The 14,878-nt window shown below is 66.8% G+C and overlaps 2 protein-coding genes across 3 annotated transcripts; one reads left to right on the forward strand and one right to left on the reverse strand.

Moving 5' to 3' along the window:
* Positions 1-74: 74 nt before the first annotated feature.
* CNTNAP1 (contactin associated protein 1) lies at positions 75-8,444 on the reverse strand. Its single transcript, XM_038163056.1, has 24 exons — positions 8,366-8,444; positions 7,199-7,300; positions 6,831-7,024; positions 6,583-6,730; positions 6,192-6,395; positions 5,941-6,125; positions 5,716-5,859; positions 5,140-5,401; positions 4,913-5,062; positions 4,674-4,845; positions 4,478-4,584; positions 4,253-4,372; positions 3,908-4,111; positions 3,660-3,816; positions 3,377-3,504; positions 3,095-3,262; positions 2,800-3,018; positions 2,483-2,722; positions 2,171-2,407; positions 1,934-2,061; positions 1,730-1,823; positions 1,393-1,626; positions 1,223-1,270; positions 75-1,137 (listed from the first exon to the last, which is right to left on the reverse strand). The coding sequence occupies exons 1-24, from the start codon at positions 8,442-8,444 to the stop codon at positions 947-949; spliced, it is 3,915 nt and encodes a 1,304-aa protein (XP_038018984.1). The 3' UTR covers positions 75-946.
* An 882-nt stretch (positions 8,445-9,326) lies between these two features.
* On the forward strand, positions 9,327-14,815 carry CCR10 (C-C motif chemokine receptor 10). Of its 2 annotated transcripts, none has more exons than XM_038163059.1 (2): positions 9,327-10,661; positions 11,380-14,815. In XM_038163059.1, the coding sequence occupies exon 2, from the start codon at positions 11,642-11,644 to the stop codon at positions 12,692-12,694; it is 1,053 nt and encodes a 350-aa protein (XP_038018987.1). In that variant the 5' UTR covers positions 9,327-10,661; positions 11,380-11,641; the 3' UTR covers positions 12,695-14,815. The 2 variants fall into 2 exon arrangements, with proteins under 2 accessions (XP_038018987.1, XP_038018986.1); XM_038163058.1 differs by having other exon boundaries at positions 11,612-14,815.
* The last annotated feature ends 63 nt before the right edge of the window (positions 14,816-14,878 follow it).

Below are 14,878 nucleotides of genomic sequence, written 5' to 3' on the forward strand. Positions count from 1 at the left end.
TTGGTGCAGGCTGAGCTGGGGTGGGAGGAGAGGATCTGCCCAGGCTGCCGAGGTGAAGGCTGGGGAGTGTCAAATGCCATCATTCTGCCTTTATTTGATTATCTTCACATCTCATTCAAAAGAACAGACTTTTTAAAAATAAAGTGCCCAGTGGAGCCAGGCCTTTGGGTAGATAAATGCATATCTGTAACATTGTCTTACCACAACACAGCAAGTGAACAGGAGCTTTCCCTGGGCTGGAGGTAATCGGCAGGACTGGCACTTCATACAGAGAAGTAGCAAACTACAGACCACGTACCACGGCACGCGGGGCGTCGCGCCCGCGGGAGCTTCCGTTTGGTTTTTTATACAAACCGATAGAATAAAAAAACCAGAGTGTCGTAGAATATCCAGCAACAAAAAATGGTAGAAAGGATCTGTACCTGATCTTATGAAAGCAGCATCTCAGCAAGGTGCGGTGGCGGCATGCGCGGCGCCGGTGTGGAGTATTGCTCGGCAGCCCGGCCCAGCGCGGCCGGTGCTCGTGGCTCGGCGTGGTGCTGGCGAAGCGAGCGAAGCAGCGGGTCATCTACGCGGGCAGCGCTAACGGGCGGCGGCAGCCGGGTGCCCCCGGCCAGAGGGAGGGTGGGCACCGGGCCTGGGGCTCCCCGACAGAGGCCAGGCAGGATTTGGCAGCTGTGGAGGCAGCAGCCCGCCTCCGGCACGGGGGCTGTCTGTGTGTCCGGGGCGAGCGAGGCTGGGGCTCGGCGGATCGTGGCCGCGCTCCGGGGCCGGTCGGTGGCGGCCGTGGGGAGGAGGTGGCGGTCGGTCCGGTCCGGTCCGGTCAGTCTGAAGGCGGGTGTTGGCAGTTCAGGTGTGCTCGGCCTTTTGGTCCCGCGACGCTCGCTCGTTCCTGGGTGGCTCCCGGGGCTGTGGGGGCCGTGAGCCCGTCCCACCCCCGGCCCCGCTAGTCCCCTCTCGGCTCCTCCAGGATCTGGGGCAGGTTCTGTTCCTTGCGTGCCGCCGGTGGTTTGGCAGCACCGCCGTAATCCTGGATGGCCTTGGGCTCGTTGGTGTGGTAGGAGCCCTTGTAGCGGTGGTGGTAGAAGTAGAGCAGCGCCAGCAGCCCTGACAGCAGCAGGAGCAGGAAGATCACGACTGCGGGGAAGAGACGGCAGTGAGGGACTGGGGAGGAGCCGCAGGGCCCTGCCAGTGGGGAATACCAGCCAGAGGCTTCACTTACACCCGATGATGATCCCAATCCAGCCATCATCGTGCACGTGGGGGAACTCTGCGGAGACAGAGTAGGCAGCTGAGACCAGGCCGCAGCAAGGTCTCATGCTGGAGCTTCCCTTCTGCAGCTGGTGCTTGACGAGGGCTCCATCCCCACCAGGGTCCCACCACAGCACCCACCTGTGGCCATGTACCAGGGGTCCATCTCAGGAGGGATAAGGATGGTGCTGAGGGGGAGCATTGAGGCACAGCTCGACTCCACCAGTTCCCCCCGGATGCTGTAGGGCCGCAGGGGACTGGTGGGGTGGAAGATGGCTTTGAGGGGCACGAGGGTGTTGAATTTCACCCCTGAGAGGCAGCCTGAGAAGCCGGGTGTGTTGTAGCGCTGGATCTCGGGGTCAATCACGCCAGTCTCTGTGGGGCCACAGAAGGAGATTATTCATCCCTCTCAGAGGGCAAGGGCCGTGCTGGGCAGAGGAGACCCCAGAGACCCCAGCGTGGGCAGGACCCAGCTCACCCATCACACGACCCAGGTACAGGTTTTTGGGCGAATCCAGCTTGCTGTCCACAAACAGGGAAAATTGCTGCTCCACGACGGGGAGATAGTCCACCTGGGAGGTAGGTGCACAGCATCAGTGCCCACAGAGCCACCCCGCCCATGCCCCTTCCCAGCCTGACCTGAAGCCCCCAGGCCCCACTGGGAGGGTGCCCCAGCCCAAACCTGGGTGTAGAGTGTTCGGTGCAGGCGGGTGATGTTGACACGGTGCGGCCGCCCATCTGTCACTGGCTTGTTGGTGAGAGTGAAGACATAGGGGCTGGTGCCCAGCTGGTAGCGCAGCTGTAGGCTCCCTGTGGGCAGCACAGGGCTGTCAGCAGGGCTGAACTTCTCAGTGGGCACATCCAGCCCATCTACAGGCTTGGAAAGTGGCATCCACAGGGCAGGGGGCCTTGCCCTCACCATCATCCTTGATGAGCACAGCCATATAGTCCTTGACGAAGGTGCTGACGTAGAGCAGCACGGCAGGTGCCGAGGTGGTGCTGAAGCTGAAGCTGACCTCCTCGCTGGTGAGGTTGTAGCCAGGCAGGGGCTGCCAGGGGCTGCTCACAATGCTGGCGAACTCCCGGGCGGCGTACAGCGACATGGGCAGGATGTTGTACCGCACCCAGGTGCCCTCCTCGAAGTACCCGCCGATGTCTGTGGGGGAGCCTACGGTGTGAGAGGAGCGCCGGCTCCCCGGCCCAACCCAGCCCGCGCAGCCCGGCCGCTCACCGTGGTTGCAGAAGGGCCCGGTGAAGGCGGAGATGCTGCAGTTGCAGGTGTAGTGGCTGTAGCGCTCCACGCAGAGCCCGCTGTTCTGGCAGGGCACCGGCGGGTCCTGGCAGTAGCCGGTGCAGTTGACCCGCACGCCCTCCGTCTCGTTGGCTTTGCCCTCCAGGTTGAGCGTGACCCCGTTCATCCGCAGCGCCCGCAGGCACCCCAGGAACGGGCGCATCTTGTGCTCTGCTGCGCCTGCAGCGGGGCCGAGACTGAGTGCCCTGTGGCACGTGGGGACCTGGGGGTGCAGGGACGTGGCCGGGGGCTCTCACCGACGTAGAGGGGCCTGTCAAATTCCAGGCGGACGAAGCTCTGTGGGGGGAATGGCCGCACCACCCAGGGCAGCTTGTCCACCCGCAGCCGTGCTAGCTTGACGTTGAGCTCAGCCTTCACCTGGTGCCACTCATCGTCGTTCCAGGGTACCACCGACCGCACCGTCAGGTTCTCGTCCCCATTCCCAATGTCAAATATAAACGCCACGTCCCTAGTGGCTGCAAGGACATGGTGCTGAGAAGAGGCCCCAGCCCTTCTGCCCCCAACAGCCCTGCACCCTCTGCCCCCCCGTACTGTTGAGCTCGATGCGGATGTAGTTTCGGTAGCCTGGGTTCTCCAGGAAGACTCCAGACTGGGCAGTGGTCTTGAAGTAGAAGGAGATGTCAAGGCTGTGGTTGGCTTGGAAGGTGGGGAAGATCAGGGCTGCGCCCCTGTTGAAGGAGACGGTGTTCCAGGTGTTGCCTGCGAGGAACAGGAGGGGCAGTGAGGGATGGGCAGTGTCCCTCCGTGTGGGACACCACGGGCAGGTGTAGGCACTCTGCAGGCAGGGGATGTTCCGTGGGGCCGCTCACTTACGGTCTCCATAGCACCGTAGGGGCCCCAGCACGAACTGGGCTTCAGAGCCAGTGCGGTTGGTGTCTCCAACTACAACCTGGGTGACGGGCAGGTGGTCCACAAAGGTCAGCAGACCCTTGTCTGTCCTCCTGCAAATGTGAGTGCATCAGAGGGGCCATCAGGTGTTTCTGTCCCTTCGCCAGCCCACAGCCCTGTTACCCCCATCTGAATGCCCCAGCATCTCTGCTCCCCACATCTGCTGTCCCCATCCCAGGGCTCCTGTTCCACAGGTGCCACCACTCACCAAATCGCATGGTCGGCATCGCAGTTGCAGAAGTACTGGGGGTCAGCACAGTTCTTGTCCAGCCCGCAGGCGCAGCGCTGGATGCCCGGCCGCGAGCCCCCCCAGTAGTAGTGCCGCTCGTCGTTCCGACCCATCCAGAAGCTGAAGGGCAGCCCGGCTGCGGGCACAGAGGAGGGTCAGGACACTGTCCCGTGCCACAGCCCTGCAGTGCAGTCATGCAGCACCGACCCCCTTCTCCCGGCGCTCACAGGGGGTGTTGAGCAGGCGGGAGTTGTAGCAGTGGAGCTCAATGCGCTGCTCGCAGTACTCAGAGGCATTGGCCAGGGCTGAGACCTCGGCCCAGGAGGCGTTCCAGTACTCCACGGCCCCCAGGTAGGGCTGGTCCACGCTGGAGCCCGTCACCCGCGTGGCGTAGTGACGGTTGTGCCGGATGATGGTCCACGCTCGGTCCTCTGCAGTGAAAGGGGGGCTTTAGGACTTGACCCCTAGGACACCCCCGCTCCCTCTATCCTGTTCCAGCTCCAATACACGGGCAAGGATTGGCTCCCAGGGGCATCGGACAGAGGTCCCCTCTGCCCTCCTGCTACCCCCACCTCGGATGTCACAGTACACCGTGAAGGGCTTGAGTGGCCCGCTGCCATCTGGGTCGATGGTGTAGTTGCCCGAGGTCTTCCCGCTGACCCGGTAAGCATCACACGTTTCCTTGTAAAGGGCTGGAAGAGAAGAATGGGGTGGAGGTCAGTGCAAGGAAAGCACCAGGCAGGAGTAGGGGCTGCAGGTGCCCCTGCTGTCCCTGACGCACAAGGCTCCAGGCTCACATTTGTGGCAGGTCTCCCCCTTGTACCCCGTCAGGTCGCAGATGCACATGAAGTCATCCCAGGATTGGATACAGCGGCTGTCGTGCTCACACAGGTTGGGGGTGCACCTGAGGGCACAGAGGGCTCCCGTCCCAGCACCAGCACAGCCCCTACACTGCCCCCCACTCCCAGGCAGCGCCCTCATCCCGGTCAATACCTGTCTGTGATCCCACAGACGTTGAAGAACACGTTGTGGTACTGTGCCAGCCGTTGCAGTGCCAGCAGCTCCACGTCCACGGGCTGCATGTCCACGTTCAGCATCTGCAGGCAGCCGTGGAAAGCCGTCTGGTTTGACCGGCAGCCGGTGACTGAGGCCGGCTTGGGGCAGCCTGCAAGACAGATCGGGGTGAGCAGCCCTCAGGCACCCACTGCCCCACACCCCGCCCTGCTGCCCACCTCCAAAGAAGTACTGGCTGCCCGTGCGCAGCTGGAAGGGGTGCGCCACCCGAAACTCGGCACCATCATCATCGTCGATGGTCACCACAGCTGAGCCCTCCCGTGCCACCAGGTGCACCGAGTGCCAGAAGCCATCATTCAGGCGATGCCCTGTGCAGAGAGGAAGGTGCCTGGGGACGCTCCACTGCCAGCCTGACCCCCCAGCCCACGCTGGCTCCCCAGCCCACCTGCAGCAAACTCCAGCTTCTTCTTGCCAGGCTGGGCGATGGAGACATTGACCTGCCCCTCGCTCAGCACCATCTCGAGGGAGCCCAGGCGGTCAGAAAAGCCGGTGTAGAGCAGGAGGCCAACGGTGTCCCAGGAGCGGAAGCGGAAGCTGACAGCCAGGCGGTTCCTGCGGGGGATCCCCGGCACCCGCACGTAGTTGTTGATGCCAGCAAAGGTGATGGGGCTGGTCAGCTGGTCCTGGCAGTAGTGGCCCACATTGCCCTGGGAGTGACCATGGGAGGGGTGAGGAAGGGAATGTTCCTGTAGAGGGGAGGCCCTCTCATCCCTCTCATCCCTCTCATCCCCGCAGTTCTGGCCTCAATCATTCCCAATTGATCCCAATGCCCGGCAGAGCCAGGCGGGCGCCCCAGGGCAAGGACAACCTTGCACGGTCAATCCAGCACCGCTTGGCTGAGCACGGCCCCTGCCCGGCCCCGCGTCACCCCACAGCAGGCAGGGAGCCCTGCCCCAGGGCAGGGGTTACCCCACAGTGGGGCTAAGGACACCCAGAGAAGGGGCCACCCCACAGGCTGGACCTCAAAGCGAATGTTGGGCCGCCGGTGCCGGGCCAGGTCGGCGATGTTGACCCCGTTGAACATGATGTTCTCCACACAGCCCCGGAAGTTCTGCCGGTAGGTGAGGTGCTGCTTGTCGTGGTCGATCACCCCTCCAAAGAATACCTGGCAGGCAGAGGGAGGGTGTCAACCCCTCTCTGGAGGACACCGTCAACATCCTGGCGGCCCCCCGCCCAGCGCACCCACCTCAGTTTCGAGGTCGAGCTGGTCGAAGGTGCCACGGCAGCGGAAGCGCTTGACCTCCCCGTCCAGCGTCAGGTTGACGTAGTGGCCGAGGCGCTCGATGTGCAGCGAGTGCCAGTGCTGGTCATCCAGGAGGCTGCCCACCGCCACCGTCGTGTGGCCCTCACTGGCGTGCAGTGGGCTGCTGCCTGGGGAGGACCAGCATCAGCCGCTGGCCCCTGGACCCACGCCCCGGGCCCCTGGCCCCAGCTCACCTAAGCTGATGTGCAGGAGGAGCTGGGCCTGTTTGAGCTCCACCGTGATGTAGTCACCCTGTGAGCCCTCCCCGTGCATCAGCACCCCATCCTGCTCCAGCGTCTTGAAGTTGAAGGAGATGTCATCCTCGAAGGTGCTGACCCTCTTGGCTCGGAAACGGTAGGAGATGGCATCGTCCCCATCAAAGTAGAGCACATGGGACCCTGGGGAGAGCAGAGCAGCCCCACCCATGTCACTGCCTGCAGCAGCAGGTGCCCTGGCACAGGGAACACGCCGTTCTGCCATGGCTGCAGAGCGTTTGGGCACAACCCCTCTGAGAGAGTTTTCCAGGTGTGCCACAGCCAGGATCCCACCACACGGGGCTGCTGGAGCCCGTGGCCAGGTACTCACGGTAGGGGCAGCCATAGAGGCCCAGGCGCAGCCCGATCTTCCCCCGCGGGTTCCAGGCCACGGGAATGATGCGAATGTACCGTGCAAGGATGGGGTAATGCAGGTCATGCCGCACCACCCCGCTCTCGTTCACGTTCCCAAAGAATGTCTGGGGATGGAGGGTCGCTGTCAACACCTTGCTCCAAGTCAGGGGTCTCTACTCCCCTCAGAGAGCCCCCTCCCACAGGGAACCCCGGGCTCCCCCCTACCCAGTTGCTGCCCTGCTGGAAGAAGGGTTTCCAGCTCGTGGGGTGGTCTCCATAGAGCACGATGTAGCGCGTAAGCCAGTCGTAGGTGTTGAAGGTTCCCTGCGTGGCCACTGCGTTGATCCGGTGCTTTTGCATCAGGTCGATCTGCAGCCAGGGCTGCTTGTCGCGGGGGTCGGGGGACCAGCCGCTGGTGCCTGCGGGGGGAGCAGCTCAGCGGCTCGGCTCCCGACTGAGCGGCAGCCGTTCTCTCGGCCCCTCCACAGCACCTGACTGGGCCCCTCAGCCCCGCGAGAGGCAAAACTCGGCCAGGGGCACCCCCTGCCCACCTGCCCTGCCTGCCCGCACCCCAGTTCCGCGGGGGGACTCACTGTGCAGACGGGCGAAGCTGGCCGAGTAGAAGATGTTGTATCTGGAGGAGGCACCGATGGAGTAGGAGTACAGGGGAGCAACGAGCTCATCATAGCAGGGTCCTGAGGGGAGAATGGAGTTGGGGGCGGTCTGGGAGCACTGAGCTGGGCAGTGTCCCTGCGGCAGCTCCCCAGCCCTGCGGACCCTGAGGGCTCTGGGGCTGCCTCGGGCCGGCGGAGCGGCGGGGCCGCTTTGCTCTCCCCTCCCACTGCAGCGGAGCTGACACACCTCTGCGGGCCCGGCGCCGGCACCAGCCGCCTCCGCACTGACGTGGGCGACGGGACCCCCGCTCTGCCCCGCCCCGGCGGGGAACGATCCCGCGGGGGATCCCGGGGGCTCCCGTGCAAACCCTCGCGGCACCGCCAAAAGACCCTTCGGAGGGGCCGGGGTCCCGAATCTCTTTCAGGGTCCTCTACCGGGTCGGACGGAGCCCGGGGGAGCTCAGAAGCGTCTCCAGCTCTCACTGTAGGAACCGTGCTGCAACAACCCCCAGTCCACCGCCCCCCGACTCTACCCTTCCCTGTACCGCGACCCCCGCCTCGATGCCCCTTCGCCCCGGCCCCGGGCAAGGGGCGCCGGCTCAGGGGGCCACGGGGAGCTGCCCGATGCGACCAGGGCCTCGCCGATTCCCGTTCCCGAGCGGCTGCCTCCAGCCCCGGTATGGGGTCGGGCCCGGTGCAGCCCCGCGGCGGGGCCAGATCGGCGGGTGGCAGCGCTGGCCGAGGTGCTGGCGGAGCCCGGCAGGTCCCGCGGGGCGTCCCCGCTCTCCTCGGCATCCCGGGGCATTCCGGGGCATCCCGGAAACTCGGGGCGTCCCGGTTGTCCCGGGTCCCCAGAGGCTGCGGCCGGGCGCGGGGCCGCCGCCGGCGGGGGGGCTGCGGCGGGGCCGCCCCGGGCGGGGCGCGGTCGGCGGGAGAGCCCGGACGGCCGTGTCCGGCGGTGACCTTGGGAACGGTGCGAGCGGCGGCGGCGGAGGATACCGAGGGACGCCGTGGGATGCCCGGGGAAGAAGGGGGGACGCCCGAGAGAACGGAGGATGCGGGGACTGCTCGGGGATGCGCGGACGGGGCGGCGGGCGCGGTCCCGCAGTGCGGAGCGGCCGCTCCCGGGACTGCGGCCCCACTTACGTGCGAGGCAGCCGGGACCGGGGCGCAGGAAGCCGGCGCAGGCGGCGAGCAAGAGCCCGAAGAGGCGGCGGGCGCTCATGCTGCGCGCCCCGAGCGCCCTCGGCGCCGCCGCTCCCGGTGCTGCAGCCGCGCGGCGGAGCGGGGCCGGCGGCTCCGCCCACGGGGCGGGGGGGAAACCGGGCCGGGCCGGGCCGGGCGCGGCGCAGAGTCCCGGCCACCCCCGCCGCACCCGCCGCCGCGCCCCCGGGAGATGCTCCGCCCGGGAGCCCGATTTCCCCGCTCCTCGGCACGGCGAGCCGCACCGGGACGCCGCTCTTGTGGGTGCGGGTACGGGGGCACGGCGAGGCTGTGCGGGAGCTCCCCGGGCAGCCCCGCTCGGTTCCTAGGCGGTGCCCGGTCCCCGCCGCAGCCCGAGCCTCCCCTGCCCCTCTGCAGCCGCCGCGCAGGGAGGGTCGGAGCGGCGCCCGCAGCCCCCCCGCAGCAGATGTGGAGGGTTTGTAATCAAGCCGTGGATTAAGGCCTGCAGGTCTCGGGGTCGCCGCTCTCTCCAGTGGTGCAGAAGAAGGGATTTAGTTTGTATCTGCTCTCAACCACCCCCAGACGCCCACAGAGGGGTTGGGGGGGCTGGCACCTGCGTGCCCTACATTCACCCACAGCCCCGCGGGAGCAGGAGTCCTGCTGTCCCTGGGGCCTGGAGCAGTCCCGAGGAACGGGGATGCCCCAGCAGCTGCTGGCTCCAAGCGTGGAGCAGGAGCACGGCCAGGCTGTGCCCAGCTCGGCACCGGTGGCTCTAGACTGGGCACCCTGTGCCAGGTCTGGCTGCCACGGGCAGGGCAGGGCAGCACAGCCTTCAGCAGGGCAGACGGTGCCGAGCCTCCTCCCTGCCCGGGCAGAGCCCCGCGGCTGGGGAGTGAGGGAGAATAGAAAGCCCCGAGTGTGGCAGGGATGTGGAACCCCTGGCAGTGCACCAGGAGTTCTGCTGTCAGGAGTTGGGGACATTGGCACCCTCCCTCCTGGCCCCCAGACGTGGCAGTGCCCACAGGTCCATCGCCACGAGGGGCACAGCCCACCTGGCCTTATCCTGACACCCCGGGGAAGCTGCCTGCTCTGGCCACAGCCCCGCGTCCTGACCCTGTGCTGGCTCAGATCTGTGCCAGCCCCAACAGGGACATGTAGAATCCCTGCTCTCCACCCACAGCTAGCTGTAGGGCCAGCACTGGCCCCAGGACCCTCCTCCCTCCCCTTCTCCCAGGATGCAGGGTGCAGGAAGGCACCCCCAGAGCCAGCATGGGGCAGAGATCTGCAGTTAGCATCCCTGCACTGCAGAAAGAGCAGGAGAGGGGGAAGAGACCCTCCAGCAAAGAGCCTGGGGACCCCCTGGAGGCTGGGGCACGTGTCCTGGCTGCTCTTCATCCAGCAGCTCCACAGCCCCACAGTGAGCAGCCAGGACCCTGTACCCGTCTGGAGGCAGCAGGAGGGCCGAGGGCAGAGTGGAGATAAGCCACGGCAAAGACAGCTGTAGCTGGGAGAAAGGGGGATTGAGGGATTATGGCCAGGAGCCCATCAAATCTAGGGATCAATCTTCTCCCTCCTGAGGAGAGGAAATGGGGCCTCTGCCCCACAGGAACTAATCTGCTTTTTAATGAGGAGCTGGGAATTGTGTTGTCAACAACCAGCAACACGCCTGCCCAGCACTGTGGGGACGCAGCGCCAGGCTGGGAGCCCTGGGTGAGTGGTATGCCCTGCACCAGCAGCCACCCCAGCTTCTGGAACCATCACGTTTGCCATCAGGAGAAGACAACCCTAGACCAGACTGGGCTCTGCTGATCCTGCTGCAGGAGCACCCTGCCTGTGCCCAGCTCAATGCCAGCCCACAGCAGCTCCCACTCCATTCACTGGCCCCATTCTCTCTGGTCCTGCAGAAGCCAACAATAGCCCTGGGGTGGGCTGGGGTCTCCCGCGTGGGCTGGATGCCCTCGGCCAGACCCTGCTCCCCTGGGTGGGTGCTCCCAGGTTTGGCCTGCACACGCGCACGGCAGAGACTGAGCAGAGCTGCTATTTCTGTCCCCAGCATGCAGATGTAAAAGATGCACCAACAAAAGATTCATTACAGCTCCAAAGTGGGGTCGCACCTGCCACCTGGGGCTTGCCTTCCTCCCCAGGGCTGGGCCTTGCTCTGCGCCGTTCTCGGTATCGGGAGCGGCACGTGGTCAAACCACAGGTTAGAAAGCTGAGACACCGACAGCTTCAGACCCAGCAGCCCGGGGAAAGGCTCCGCTGTGCAATCATGGAGCAGGTGAGGGGGCTGCAGGGCGGGGGGTTTGCTGGGAGCCAGGCAGGACCCTCCATCACTGGCTTTTCTTAGTGTTCTAGTGAGTCCCGTGGGTTTAGACTGAAAGGCAAAACCCTGGGGAATCAGGGCGGTGCCTGGTGCTCCAGGCCCCTGGGGCCCTGAGCAGCAAAGGGGCTAGAGGAGCTGCTGGAGAGTCCACCTGCCCTGGCACTGGGTTCTGATCCCAGCTGTGCCCCCAGAGCAGTTGAGGGGCCCAAGCCCAGCTGCCTGGGCTCACTGACAGGAGCCAGAGTGAAATTGCTGTTACGAGGCTACGGTGAGTTGGAGAGTGTCAGATCCTGATCTCCAGGTCAGTGGAGTCCCAGCTGACCAGTGCCAGGCTGCAGCACTGTCCCGCCGCCCCAGAGGGGTGAGCAGCTGGGAGGTGGGAGCACTGTGCCCAGCTGCCTGCAACCTGGGTGAGGCAGGAGCTCCCTGTGTGGGAGCAGGACCAGGCAGAAGGTCCTGGGGGTCCCCAGGGGGGTGCATGGGGGCTTTGACCACCTGGGGATGCTGGTGTGGATCCCCAAGACTCAACTGCCCAGGGCAGCTGGGGCCACAGGCTGGGTGCTGAGCCCCAGAGCAGCTCCCCTGGTATGTGCAGGGTTAATTCGTGGGACACGGTGCTGTGCTAAGGACGCGGTGGCTGGGGTCATGTCCCTTCCCCAGCTCTGCTTTGCAGACGCTGCTCAGGAAGCATGTGGTTGCTCTTGCAACGACCGAGCACCTCGAACCTCCTGCTGCTGCGCGGTGGGTGTGAGACGACGGAAACAAACCCCGCACGTAGGGCAGGGACCCGGGCTGGGCTCCCAGGGGTGAGGCTGGGTGGAGAAGGGCTGCCCTGGGTGTGGCTCTGCACCTAGTGGCCAGGCCACCCCTGCCGAGCCCTCCTCACTCAGCCTCCCTCTGCACAGGTGACTCCCAGCCCCGACCCAACAGAGCTGATGGCCACCACTGACTTCTACCCCTGGGAGGACGAATACTTGAGCGAGGCCAGCATGTTGCCCGAGCTCTGTGAGAAGCAGGCAGTACAGGGCTTTGCCCGCACCTTCCAGCCTGCCGTGTACCTGCTGTTCTCACTGCTGGGCACAGTGGGGAACGGGCTGGTGCTGCTGACGCACACCCGCTACCGCCAGGCACACAGCGTCACCGATGTCTGCCTCCTGCACCTCGCTCTGTCCGACCTCCTGCTGCTCCTGACGCTGCCCTTCGCCATCAGCGACACGCTGCAGGGCTGGTCCCCAGGCACAGCCGCCTGCAAGGCGCTGCAGGGTCTCTACGCCCTCAACTTCTACAGCGGCTTCCTTTTCCTCACGGGCATCAGCGTGGATCGCTACGTGGCCATCGTGCGGGTGCCGGTCGCCTGCCGCCTGCGCCCACGGGCTCGCCGCCTCGGCTGGCTGACAGCGGGGCTGGCCTGGCTGCTGGCCACGCTGCTAGCCCTGCCCCAGTTCATCTACGGCCAGGCAGAGCAGCACCAGGACCTCCGGCTCTGCCGCGTCGTCTTCCCCCGTGTGGTCTCACGGGCAGCCCGCGGGGCCACCAACGTGCTGCAGGTGCTGCTGGGCTTCGCGGTGCCGTGCCTGGTGATGACCAGCTGCTACGCGGCCGTGGCACGGACGCTGCTGGCGGCCCGCGGTGCGCAGCCCCACCGGGCGCTGCGGGTGCTGCTGGCCCTGGTGCTCGTGTTCGTGGCCCTGCAGCTGCCCCACAGCGTGATGGTGCTGCTGGACGCGGCCGAGCTGCTGGCCAGCTGGGAGATGAGCTGCGCCCAGAGCCGCCGCAAGGACCTGGCGCTGCTGGTCACCGGCGGGCTGGCGTACCTGCGCTGCTGCCTCAACCCCCTGCTCTACGCCTTCCTCGGCCAGCGCTTCCGCCGGGAGCTGCGCCTGCTCGCCAGCGACGCCGGCTGTGTGGGGTCCCCCGACCCGCGCCGCTCCGGCCGCCACGGTCCCCGCCGGCGGACATCGCTCTCCAGCGGCTTGGACGTGATGTAGGAGCACGGTGCCTCGGGGTTCGGTCCCTCCGCGACTCCCCGGGGACAGCCCCGTCCGTGCGCAGAGCTGCCCCCGTGAGCACCGGGACGCGGGCGGCGGCGGACAATCCGCCTGCACACGGCCGGGCAGAGGGGAGAGCAGCCCCGCAGCGCCGGCGTGCCCTGCGAGCGCCACCCGCGGGGCTGCGGTCCCCGCAAATGCCACGCGTGTTTCAGGGGAAGCCTGCAGTGTCACGGCGCCGTGACACGCAACGTTTCGCGTGCTCTGGGGGTCCGGGCGGTGCCGGTGAGCCGGCTCGGTGGGTGCAACACTGGGGCCAGGCAGGCAGCTGGTCCCCACTCTCACAATAAACCCCGAACGAGTCCCGGAGGGCGAGCGCGGTGGTTTTGCGGGGCCGGGGGCGGCTCCTTGGCCACCGGCACCGGCGGGCGGTGCCTGCAGGAGGCAGCAGAAGCTTGCGCTTCCTGCTCGCCCTCTGCTCGTCCCCGCCGCTGGAGGGACACGGAGCCCCCGGACAGGGGACAGCAGAGACACCCCGCCCCGGAAAAACCCTCCTTGGTTCCTGCACCCCAGGGCGGGGGCAGAGGGAGGTTTGTCTCCCCTCCTTACTCCCCCCACGAGCTCCTGTGCCACGGCACATCCCGGCCCAGAGGCTCTGCGGCACCAGGGCGCTGCGCTGGGGCTGGCCCGGCCCGGACACGTGGCGACCAACACATCACCAGGGGCTAGGACATGGCGAGCGACACTTGTCCCACGGGCTGGCACATGGTGCCATGGGCCGGCAGCGCTGGGGCCATGTCCCGCTCACCAGGCCTGGCTAAGGAAACGCTCCACAGTGCCGGGAACAGGACTGGGCTCGGCTGTGGTGCAGCTGCTCGTGGAGCCTCCCAGCAGAGCTGGGCAGGCAGGGCAGCACCTCCCGGTCCTGCCGGGGCTGGAGGCTACTTCCTGTTCAGCCCCTGCTCCGTTTGGGATTAGCCCAGGGCTCGGCTGGAAGAAGCCGTTCTAGAAGCTTCACCTGCAGGTTACTGCTGACTCAGCAGCCGCAGAGGCGGGGTGATGGGCCTCTGTCCCCCTCGGTGGGGATCGAGAGCCAGATTCGGGCAGTTCTTGGCCAGACAGCACAGCTGCCCCTGCTGCCCGCCCAGCCTGTGGTCTAGGGTGGTCCCGCTCCAGTCCTCTGATCCCCCACAGCCGGTGGGCTCTGCTGGATGCTCGTGACTGGCCTGGCTGCACAGGCGGCCCCGCACCAGGGGCTCAGCCCCAGGCACGATCCAGAGCAGGCTGCGTGGGAGGGGAGCTGGCAGCCGGAGCTTCCTGCCTGCGCATCCCAGCAGCCAGGCTCCCAGGGACGGCCGTGACCCAACAGCTGTAGCACAGCCAGCGCCTTAACTCCTGGGGCTTCGGGAGTGGGGCCAGGGCCTGGACGCTGCCATGGCACCCATGGCTTGAGGGTGCCGCAGACCCCCTGCACTGGGCCGAGCCCAGGGCTGAGCTGAGCCACACGGCTGTGGCACCGCGTGTGAGCCCACCATGAACGCCTTCCACCAGCTCCTTTGTGGAAAGTCGCGACGAGGGCCTGCAGGACAGGCCTGCCCGGGCAGGGTGCCCTCCTGCCCATGGTGCCCTGCTGCCCACGGTGCCCTCCTGCCCGAGCACCGAGCCCATGGTGCTCTCCTGCCCACGGTGCTCTCCTGCCCGAGCACTGAGCCCATGGTGCCCTCCTGCCCATGATGCCCTCCTGCCCACGGTGCCCTCCTGCCTGAGCACTGAGCCCACGGTGCCCTCCTGCCCACGGTGCCCTCCTGCCCACGGTGCTCTCCTGCCCGAGCACCGAGCCCACGGTGCCCTCCTGCCCGAGCACTGAGCCCACAGTGCTGCCCGCTGCCACCAGCTTGGCACCACACCGGGCTGAGTCGCTGCGCTGGGCCAGGCGCCAGGAGCCAGGGCAGCGCACGATGCGGGTACCGCAGGGCAGGGCAGGGCCCGTGGCCGGTGCCGGTGCCCACACCGGGCGCAGGCGGTGCTCAGCGACGGTGCTCCCGTGAGGCGCCGAGGGTAGCCGGTGCACCCCGCCGGCGGCGGCTCCGGGAGCAGCGGCCGCTCCGCAGCCCGGCCGCGCTGCCCCCGCCCCGCAGTGACGCATCGGCGGCCCCGCCGCCCCGGGCGGGAGCTCCGCCCCGG

Source organism: Motacilla alba, chromosome 27 (assembly GCF_015832195.1).
Source record: "Motacilla alba alba isolate MOTALB_02 chromosome 27, Motacilla_alba_V1.0_pri, whole genome shotgun sequence".
Taxonomy (NCBI): Eukaryota; Metazoa; Chordata; class Aves; order Passeriformes; family Motacillidae; genus Motacilla; species Motacilla alba.

Bases quoted from the DNA above. Each gene is read 5' to 3' on its own strand.
- CNTNAP1 (XM_038163056.1), bottom strand. From the start codon at position 8,444: ATGAGCGCCCGCCGCCTCTTCGGGCTCTTGCTCGCCGCCTGCGCCGGC. The intron at 7,025-7,198 runs GTGAGTCCCCCC...CTCCCCCCGCAG, and splicing joins CAGCTTCGCCCGTCTGCACA to GCACCAGCGGCTGGTCCCCC. The intron at 1,271-1,392 runs GTGGGTGCTGTG...CTGTCTCCGCAG, and splicing joins CCCCTGGTACATGGCCACAG to AGTTCCCCCACGTGCACGAT.